At 35.9% G+C, this 11,179-nt stretch overlaps 1 protein-coding gene across 1 annotated transcript; it reads left to right on the top strand.

The window, feature by feature from the left end:
* The first annotated feature begins 748 nt into the window (after nucleotides 1–748).
* Nucleotides 749–2,770, top strand: LOC149177822 (cytochrome P450 78A4-like). Its single transcript, XM_089423472.1, has 2 exons — nucleotides 749–1,773; nucleotides 2,002–2,770. Exons 1-2 carry the CDS (start codon nucleotides 751–753, stop codon nucleotides 2,653–2,655), a joined length of 1,677 nt encoding a protein of 558 aa, XP_089279598.1. The 5' UTR covers nucleotides 749–750; the 3' UTR covers nucleotides 2,656–2,770.
* Nucleotides 2,771–11,179: the final 8,409 nt, after the last annotated feature.

The raw sequence follows: 11,179 nt of genomic DNA, 5'->3' as shown, positions 1-11,179 counted from the left end.
TCAATATTGTCTCTACAAGATTTTTTGAATTTTTTTTTTATCTAGATTTTGACCACGCCTTCCGAGAAGGAACTCCAACTTGGTAGACACTCAGTTTTTTTCATTCTGTAAAAAAATCTAATTATCATTTACGAAAAGAATAAATTTGAACTTTGTAATCTATGCAATTCAAATACCCCAGAAATTTAAAAGTACATGAGTCGTTTAAGCATACCACAATTTCGCATCGGCAATTATTTTGTGTCTGAATCTAATGTTTTTGTTTTCCAAAAATTTGCCAGTGAGTTTTTGAATTGTTTTTTTTAATGTTAGCAATAGGGTCAAGGCCATAGATAAAAGAAAAAACGGCTGAACCAATTGCATTAACCAAGTGCATGTGCGTCCACTTCGAATTCCAATTGTTTTTTTTAATGTTAGCAATAGGGTCAAGGCCATAGATAAAAGAAAAAACGGCTGAACCAATTGCATTAACCAAGTGCATGTGCGTCCACTTCGAATTCCAATGGATGAATGGTATCGACTTAATAAATGTTTCAACCAAGCGCATGTGCGTCCACTTCGAATTCCGATGGATGAATAGTATCTTAATGTTTCGGGATCTGCCTTTTACGGTTACCGGCTTTTCCCTCTCCTCCCGTGGAATCGAACCCTTGGAGCTATAAATCCGCTTCAACCCCTCCCCTTTCTATGCGCTCATATCTCTGGCTTCTTGCTGCTGCTTAGTTTTTGTATTTGCCATCCATTTGTGAGATGGAGAATCACGGGAGCTCTGCAGGAGGCGGGTGGTGGCTCTATTTCCTCCTCTTTAGAAATGGTTGCAGTCGTTTGTCGTTGGACTCCGACGATGTTTGTGGGTGGCGTCAGTGGCATCTTTATATTGCACTGCTTATTGCTGCTGTATCTGCTGTTTTGGCCTCCTGGTTGATCCCGGGAGGCTGTGCGTGGGCGGGGAGACGCAGGAGGTCGGGCGGCGTACCCATTCCTGGTCCCAAAGGATGGCCCATCATCGGAAGTCTGCTAGACATGAGCATCGGTCTTGCTCACCGCAAGCTCGAATATCTGGCTCATCTTCATGGCGCCAAGAAGCTTATGGCCTTTAGCTTAGGCTCCACGCCCGCCGTTATTACATCGGATCCTGAAGTGGCCCGGGAGCTGCTCAACTCTACTCATTTCGCCAACAGACCCCTCAAGCAATCTGCGCAGCAGTTGTTGTTTGGGCGGGCCATTGGCTTCGCACCCAATGGGGACTACTGGAGGCTGCTCAGGAGAATTTCTTCTGCGCATCTCTTCGCCCCGCGCAGAATCGCTGCTCACGAGCCTGGTCGCCAGGCCGATGCTCTCGGAATGCTTCTTGATATTCAGAAGGAATGTCAGTCCAGCGGTTTTGTTAGGGTTCGACGACACCTGCAAGGAGCTGCGCTGAACAATATCATGGGCAGCGTGTTTGGAAGGAGGTTCGATATGTCATGTACTTCTACTTGTGAAGAAGTGAATGAGGTGCGGGAGATGGTGGATGAGGGCTTCGAGCTGTTGGGAGCGTTCAACTGGGCGGATCATCTACCATGGCTGCGACCGCTAGACCCTCTTCGAATCCATGCTCGTTGCGCCCGCCTTGTGCCGCGTGTGAGAGCTTTCGTTAGAAATATCATCGAAGAGCACCGACGTGCAGAGCGGAAGAGCGAAACGGGTGATCAATCCGATTTTGTTGACGTTCTGCTGTCGTTGCATGGAGAAGATAAGCTAGATGAGGAGGATATGATCGCTGTTCTCTGGGTCCGTACTATTAGTTTTTTCACACTCTCATCTTCTACGTATCTCTGTATTTTAGTTTAGTTTTTTCACACTCTCATCTGATCTATCTCTCTGTTTTAGTTTAGTTTTTTCACACCGAAATTTATGAATGAGGTGAGTTTGCTTGCCCTGGCCCTTGCCCTTGCCTTTGCCTTTGGGGAGGGGCATTAACTAAGTTTGGTTCTAATTTATGTAATGTTATGCATGCAGGAGATGATTTTTCGTGGCACAGACACGACGGCTCTGCTGACGGAGTGGGCCATGGCAGAACTGGTGCTGAATCCAGATGCCCAGAAGAAAGCTCAGGCAGAGTTGGACGCTGTAGTGGGGCGAGAGCGCAGCGTGAATGATTCGGATATCCCTAAGCTGCCGTACCTCCAAGCTGCGGTAAAGGAAGCGCTGCGAATGCATCCGCCTGGACCGCTGCTATCATGGGCGCGGCTCTCAACTGAAGATGTCAACATCAACGGAATGTGTGTTCCGGCGGGCACGACGGCCATGGTGAATATGTGGTCGATTACTCACGACCCCAACATTTGGGAATCACCTCATGAGTTCCGTCCGGAGAGGTTTGTGGTGTCGGAAGGCGGGGAAGACGTGGATGTGAGGGGTAACGATCTGAGGCTTGCTCCTTTTGGTGCTGGTCGTCGTGTGTGCCCGGGGAAGGCTCTGGGCCTTGCCACTGTTAACCTCTGGGTGGCCAAGTTGCTCCATCATTTTGAATGGCTTCCTCATGCTCAACATCCGGTTGATCTGTCCGAGGTCCTGAAGCTGTCATGCGAAATGGCTCATCCTCTTCATTCTGTTCCCGTCATGCGGGTGCCTTTCGCCTTCATTAAATCGTCTGTCCCTGTCTCTGTCTAGTCAATTACACCTCACCTCACCTCACCTCATGTTCTGTTTGTCAGTATTACTAGGCTCTGTATTTCGATTGCAAGTGGTACACTCTCTGACCCATCGTCATAAGAAGAGATTGTGTGTGTGTATATGCTGCACATTAAGGTTATCGGACGTGTGAGCATATTTCGACAATAAAGATGATGAGTTACCACCCATATCAATCTTGTCTTGCCGCTACTACTATGTTCAATAATTTCATACCTTTGTCCGATCCATGCAGAATTCTGTTAGCTTATTATTTTCTTTTCGTTTCGTTGGGTGAAGAGGTCCATCTAAAAAGTTCTAAGTAATCTCATGTCTAAAAAGTAACGACTATAATCTAAAGAGTAAATTCTGAAATTCTTAATGATAAATTTGAGCCAAACTATGCACAATTTTGAAGTTTGGCTCATTAGAATGGCACAGTAACTGTAATCTGAGTAAATTTGAGATGCAGATATAACTTTTTGCGAAACTATGCATTATTTTGAAGTCTTGTTCATTAGAATGGCTCTCTCAACTCCAAGAGTCTGAATTTTCTCTTGTTGAATGTTGTCAAACATTGTTGTGATTTAACGATTTAAATTATTTGGAACAATGAGGCAGTTTATTCTATTTCTAGGTTCCAATCTTAAAAGTTCACAATTCCTAGGTTGAGAAGGGCTATAGGAACCGATACAGGTTCTTAAATTTTATTATATATATATATATATATATATTAAAATGCTGAAAAGAAAAAGATTGTTGAGTAGGTTGAAAATTGAAAACATTGTTATTGCTATTTTCTTTATATGAATTTTTATAAATTTGAATCTATTACTAAACGTAATAAAATAAATAAAATAAAGGCCACCATTGCCCATGGAAATGTTATTTGAACTTTAAAAATTAAAACTTAAACTAATAAATCTAATATATAAATAAAAGTAAATGTCAACATTAAATTAAAAGTTAAATATAACTTTCTCAAACGGAGGAGGCCAACTCGATGACATGACTAGGTTGAAGGTGGTGTGGACTTGACATCATGATTCATGTTAAATTAAAAGTTAAATATAACTTTCTCAAACGGAGGAGGCCAACTCGATGACATGACTAGGTTGAAGGTGGTGTGGACTTGACATCATGATTCATGTTTAGTTTGTTTTTTGTTTTCTCTAATTGATTAGTGGCTCAGTTGGCTTATTAGTTACCACTAGTCAAATCATGGTTGAATGGTTGATTTAATTAGATGATTGGGTATCAGATTTTTTTATCATAATTTCTTGGTTTAAACCGAAACAACTAATTTGAGCCATATTTAGATGATGGTTTGATTGAGTCATATCGGCTTAATCATTCTACAAATTATTAGTCGAATTTGAAATTTGAAAAAAAAAAAATTGTATATATAGATTGGACCAAAAAAAAACTCAAAACTCAAGAAAGGGAAATGACATGGTCAACCATAGGTGTGATTTAGCAACCATTAGCAACCTTTGCAATCTATGTGTTCTCTATTTAATATTTTAGCATGTTTTTGTTAAAGACGCAATTTTTGAATCACCCCAAACATTCAGAGAGAAGGAAAATTGAGTATGTGATGAAGTAACTTTTCTACATGGGTCACATTTATAAAAATTATCATGTTAAATTTTTCTATAGTTCTGAGACCTCCCTCTAAATGCCCATATATAGCTCTTTCTCTAATATTCTTTCTGATTCCAAGGCTTTCTCCATTATCAACACTATTGGTCTCTTTGTGTCCTAATTTCTTCCTTCTTGCAACAATCTTCTTTTTGAAGTAAGACCATTTTGTAAAATAGGGTAGATGAGTAGTTTCTTTTGGCATTAACATGTTCACCTACTTTTTATTTTTATTTGTTTATAGAGTGTGTATTCTTTCATAGCTGAATCTCTCAGGTTTATTTTTGGCACACCATTATCTTTTGTATGATACTTTATGTTGTGTAGTTTGACAAAAACAAGAGCTCTAAAGGCTTTGCAATTTGTTTAAAATAAATGAATTTTAAGGCCTTGGAACACTAAATGCTGAGAATGCATTTGTATTATGTAGTTCTCTAGCTCGTTGCTTAAGGCGGGTTTGTTAAAGTATTTCAGAAGTAATCTTCTTTATGCATAAATTTACATAGACCAAATATCATATTAAATGCAGAGAATAGCCGTGCACACACCCAACAACAAGAATTTCATAAGCATACCTTTTATTTTGAAGTTTATATACAAATATTATAAGATAATATAATTTAATAATAAAAAATGGAAACATCATTTTCATGTTTAGTGAGGAAGAAGCATAATGATTCTACTACCAATATCCTTTACTAATGGTTTTTAACATTGGTGGCTCTATTTCATATCTTCATGTTTTTGGATAGAGAAGAACACCTTCTCTTAACCACAGACATTTTGAACCTTGCAAACCAATGGAAAATGGATAGAAAAATAAAAAGGATAGTATTCTTGTACCTCGTGACTTTTGGAGATTGATTTCATATTGGTTGCACCACGAAAGGTGTCAACAGTATTCTTAATTAAGAGCCATACTGTCGACGTGATTACAAAAGAAAATTCTGAGAATATCATCAACAAAACTTAAATGAGTGAGGTGACTATTCTTACTAATCAAGACTCCATGGAAATCATTTGATCACTTTGCATTAGAGATAGCAGGATTGAGCCCTTCAACAATAAGTAAAAATAAGTAAGAAAATAGTGGGAAACCTTGGTGCAGTAGGCTTGAGGAAATTTGAGCCTGAACCATGCATTGATGTTAGCGATCTAATCTATCAAGGTTCTGGTGGATAGTTAATGCATGTCTAAGAAACCTGGAAACTCAATCCAATGGTTTCATTGTTGTATTTATATGTACAATTTACATAATTCTTAATATAGTTGAATTCATTTTATAATATTTTGATTCCTACAACGGTATCAGAGCAGTGGTTTATCTGCCCTGTTAAATCACTTGAGCCACTAGTTTCATGTCCTTCATAGGCGCTCTGCTTTCCCCCTGCTCATACTTTTTCGCTCATATAGTTTTGCTTCCACTACGCAAAGTTTGATTGTGAAGACTTACTATGAGAAACTTTGCTCTTTTTCTCTTAAGGTTCGAAGCATTTGCAAAACATTCCTTGTTGAAGAGCCATTTTGTGCGAAGAATCCGTGTTGCAATTTTTTGTTTGACAAGGAGGAGGTTTTGCACATTTCCTAGTTCTGTATTCATCGTGAAGGAGATGCGTTGTGCTGCGTTGAAGTGGACCTGCACAAGATGCCAAATTGTTGGACGTGCTTAAGGAGACATTTCTTTTATGTAGAGCAGAGCCTTTTCTATTTGGATGCAGAGTAGTTTTGCATTGTCAAGGCCTATGCTCTCCCCAACGGATGTAAGGAGAATAACAAATCTGTCTCTTTCCTGGTAAGTTGTTTCAAACACATTCCATTGTGTGGCATCACATAAGCTCCATCCTAAAATAGAAAAGAGCACCTACGTTTACACCAAGAATAGCTCTAATTACCCTCGTGTCTTGATTGACACAAAACCATCCTTCTATCATGATTGACCAAGATTTGAGATCAAGTTGTTTGAAGTTACTGCAGCGAGGTTCATTTTTGTGTGCTTCATCATCTGGTACAAGCTTCTGATGTAAAGCATTATAAATCGAAAGGGTCTTATTCACTATTTTTTTGTCTAATAACATCGCCATCAATAGCATGAAAAACCAGTGTGCCTTTGGCGCTCCTACTGGACCTAGATTCTAAACCCCTCTTCCACTTTGGCCCATTTGATTTAGTGGTATCTAGGACACTCGATTCATTCTTCAGAGTTGCGTGGAGAACAAAAATTTTCATTTCAAAGATTTTTATTCAAATATCTTGAAGGCTTGAAATGCCAATATAGATTTTATTATGGTGAATTTAAGCATCTTGTTGTTTCTAGCTATGCACGGGAACCATTTACAACTCTAAATTAATAAAATGATACGAAGAAGCTTGTTTTCAGCAGAGCACATCAATGTTGGCACTCTAATGTAGTTATTTGTTCTTTTTTGTATATTTAGTTGCGTTGTGTTGTTTTCCTTAGAGGAGGAGTTGGGTACAGAGTCCATCTGAGAGGAGAAGCAAGAGTGCATAGCTTTCAAATGGATGAGATAAAGACTGTGTGACTATTGGCATTGTAGAATGGTGATTATGTGCATAAACGAGCAGAGTATGAAGGTTGGTTGGATTCCATTATGATGGTCAAAAGTCATATCATGGATGCAAGGCTTGTAGGTTTTCCCTTGGAGTGGTAAGAGATATTTGTTTCTCTGATAATAAAGTTGAATATTGAACGTCATTAGTGTGCATAGTATGATGAAAATGAAAATTTGTTGTTAGTTATGCAGGGAATGTTAATTTTGATTTCATATTGACATGAAGAAGACGATTTCTAAAGAATGCCCCAATGTTCGTAAAATATGATTAAAGTGGTTTTCTATTAAGATATATAAAAGATGTTGTTTTGGTTGGAAAAGTTAACCATACAAATTTAATGTTTGAGAGAGTTAATTTGATATTACTTCTATGAACAACATTTTTATGTAGAACTTTAGGAGGATAGTTTATTGAAAGGATGAAGGTGTTACAAAGGTGTCCATGAGTTTTTTGTTAGGGGTAATGGCATTTGATGGAGAAAATTTATGTATGTGTCAAAGGAAATGGTGCCCTATTTTGAAGGCTTGAATTTTGGTCATGCTTGTTGGAGGTTTCTGAATTTATATATTTTGTTTATCATATTTGACTACAAATTTTTTACCTTTAGGCACCATCTATATCATCTATATTTTATTTTGTAAATTGTATTGTAGGTGGGTGCATTTTCGGTTGAACTCGACACCCTTGATTTTTTTATTGTAAACTGGCCAAACTTGAGCGAGTGTTAGAGTTATTGAATACTCAAATCTCAATTGTTCATAACACATTCATAATATACTCTCTCTAACATACAAACTTGTTTACAAAATTTTCAGGACAAGATTGTGTTTTTGGAGCTTGAGTCATAACTACAATGAGATGAACCACAAAAGAAGAGTTGTAATTATGAACTGGTTCTTGTTCAGGACAAATCCTTGTTTGAGCTTGAATCCCATCAACAATCGAAGATTGATTAAAATAATGGAGTCATTTCAGGAGCAGATTTGCAAGTAGATGTAAAGGTTTAACTTGTACTTCCCAAGACCTTCATCAGACCTTGGGAAGAAGTTGTGAACAACAAGAATAGAACTGGTCTCACATATAAAAAGGATGGTTTTTTCATATTCCAGAATATTCCAAGCTCATTCAGTTTTTCAGTGCTGGATTTCTTCAGGATGATCCATCTTCACATGCTCCTATTTCACAACAACCACAGATTGTCAAATGCCAACATCGTGATCGAGTTGGTCATGTGAAAGATCAATGTTTTGATCTTCATTCTTGTGAGCATTGAGGTAAGTGTGATCATAATTCAAACAAATGTTCCAGGAAAAAAAATCCCGCAAGAACGAAGATTCACCTTTGATGAATCACTTCTTGGTAATGGTGTTCAACAGTCAGGAAGTTATACTAGTCATACCATAGAATTTATTCTCGATTATTAACTAGTTTTGCAACAAAGATTTCATCATCTTCTCAAAGGTATCTAATAGGGGGGAATTTATGGTAAGTTAACATCTTTGAAGATTGATCATTCAAAGATTTATCAAGTGAGCCAAAGCCACAACCTGAACCTACTATCTTAGCATACAACTAGAGATAACCATAGCCATATTTAGAGTTGTATCCAGAGACACAACAATTCCCATGAAAATATTTTTTTTATTGGTGGCATTCGTTAAACCATACCTGCAGAAGATTTTGGTTTATGCTATAGGTTTTCTTAAGGAGCACTTCCACCAGTAGAAGACTTCATCTTCTAGTAAGACTAGGAATTGTTTAAGGAATTGCTTTGATAGTTCTAGAGTTGGTGCTCATCTTTAAACCTCCACTGGTTGAGACCTCGATCTCTCCTACCTTTGGGATTGTTTGTGGTTTTCTCTTAAAAACCATCATTTTAGAGAGCTTATTCAACCATTGGTTGTCCTGCATTTTTGCATTTTAGCTCTCTTCTTTGATCCTCATATACACCCCTTCATATTAAGGGGGGAATGTTAACCACCTAATTTGTCATGGTTCTGGTGGAAAGTTAATGCATGTCCAAGAAACCTAGAAACTAAATCCAATAGTTACATTGTTGTATTTATATGTAAAATTTACATAGTTCTTAATATAGTTGAATTCATTTTCCAATATTGCGATTACAAAAATTGAGACACCAAAAGAGGAGGACATCATCAGACCATAATTTAGTTTTAAAATGGTACACTAGTTCATATGTAGAATTAACAACCTTAAATAAGTCCAAGAGAACTAATCATATGCCTCAGTAAGATCAATTTTGAGGATTTACATTTGTTTTGATCATGTGGATACCTCGTTCCAATTTCTTTATGAATTAACATACCTTATAGAACCAAATTGTTGCAATAAAATCACCCTTGAGAGTAATGGTTTTAGTCTCATAATGATCACCTTCACCTTGGTAATAAAATTGTATAAACTATTACAAAAGGAGATTAGTAAAAAATCATTAAAGTTGTTGGGATAGTTTACCTTTGAGATGAGGGAGATGAGGGTGAAGAATGGGGAGTTAAAAATGCTAGGCATATGCCCAAGCTCATGGATATGCTCCATGACTTGATGATGATCCTCCCTAACCACAAAAAAAAATTAGTAAAACTTTTGTTGTCTAGTCGTCTCGTCTAGGATTTTCATTCCTTCCAGAATGGATAACACCAAGAATTTTGTCTATTGTCATAGATTGAAATAGATCATTACTCTCCTCATCATCGAGTAGCTTTCATAACATGGCTAGAATCGAGACCATATCTCTAATATTTTCATGTTCTAGTTCCTTGAATAATTTTCCAAAATGGTAGATTTTATTCAAAATGGTTGACTCCAGTATGCCATGAAGAAATACGGAGTTAAAAATCACCATAATGTATAAGAGTGAGAGACCATGGAAAATATAGTACATGCAGGTAAGATTCTTTCAACATTGGGTAATTTTTAATACATCGAGAAAGATCTATAGATTTAAAGATTTTAGTGGATGTTTTAGAGCCATCAGCAAAGTCTATCTTTAAGACCGAGAAACGGTGGAGAGCATATAAATAATTAAATAGTGTGCGCAGAGAATCAGAAGCGTCATTCAAAACTGAAATGTCCACCTGAAATTAATATATATATATATATAATAGTATATATAAATTATTTAGTACGTGAATAAATTAATAAAATATAAATTATATATTATTAGATTTATATAACTTAATATTATTATATAATACAATGATTATATATATATATATATATATTATTTTGTAGGTTATATTATAGTATATTAATAATATTCTAATAGATCTATTATATATTATATATAAAAAGAACTATTGGTATGTAAGTAGAAAGTTAATATTATGGTAGTCTATTAATTATATTATATATTAGATATTAGAAATAGGAATTGTTAAAAGATCACTAGGTTACCATCACTATAGATCTAAACATTTTAGGTGAAAACTTCTTTTAGAATGCAAAATTTGAAAAAAATTTACATCCCTCTCATCCCTTTATAGATATGAATGAATCTGTAATGGTTCTCTCTCTACACAAACATACACAGTGTGTAATTTTTACACACAATGTGTAATCTCAACATTATTTACATTTTATTTTTGAATACTATATAGAGTGCATAATTTAAACTTGCAAGTCCAAAAAATCTGTGTTGGATTTTAATGAAAATTGACAAAAAAAAAAATTACACTTAAAAATGAACCAAAATGTAAAATAATGTAACATATGCATTGAGGCATTTTATCTCTACATTGTTCATATTAAAATGGTTTTTTGTTATTAATATATTTTTAGGTATACTTCAATATTGCTTAATATTGCATATTAAAGTATTTATTAATACACCATATGAAACTTATTTTTATTTTTTTGAACATTGAATATTTTACTCTCTCTCTCTCCATATATATATATATATATATATATATATATATATATGAAAAGTTACTATAAGGTTTAAACATCTTACTCACATTTTTTTTTTATACTTTTAATTACTTTATCTCTTTTAAAAGTTCATATGATATTATATTATGTCATGTGGACAATAAAATATTTTATTTATTTGGTGCAGGTCTATACTTTCAAAATGTTTATATATGGCGGGCTAGGCCCAAAATGCCCCATTAATGTTCCAAGGCCAAGCTAGAACTACTATAGTTGAGCCTTTAACAATATGTAACATCCCTTGTCAAAATTCCATGAAATAAAGTAAATAAAGGCAAAATAATAGCAAAGGTCATGGGGCACATAATCCAAGCTTAATGTTGAGCAAAACATCCTTGTGTGGGTGTTCATTTGATTTATT

Source organism: Pinus tabuliformis, chromosome 4_1 (assembly GCF_031772625.1).
Source record: "Pinus tabuliformis cultivar Carrire ecotype Pingquan chromosome 4_1, CPIR1, whole genome shotgun sequence".
In the NCBI taxonomy this organism is placed as follows: domain Eukaryota; kingdom Viridiplantae; phylum Streptophyta; class Pinopsida; order Pinales; family Pinaceae; genus Pinus; species Pinus tabuliformis.
The sequence above is the reverse complement of the archived record's forward strand: the minus strand, read 5'-3'. Positions and strand labels throughout refer to the sequence as shown.

Excerpts from the sequence above, each read along its gene's own strand:
- LOC149177822 (XM_089423472.1), top strand. The coding sequence starts at position 751 with ATGGAGAATCACGGGAGCTCTGCAGGAGGCGGGTGGTGGCTCTATTTC. Across the intron at positions 1,774-2,001 it reads ATATGATCGCTGTTCTCTGG|GAGATGATTTTTCGTGGCAC; the intron begins GTCCGTACTATT and ends TTATGCATGCAG.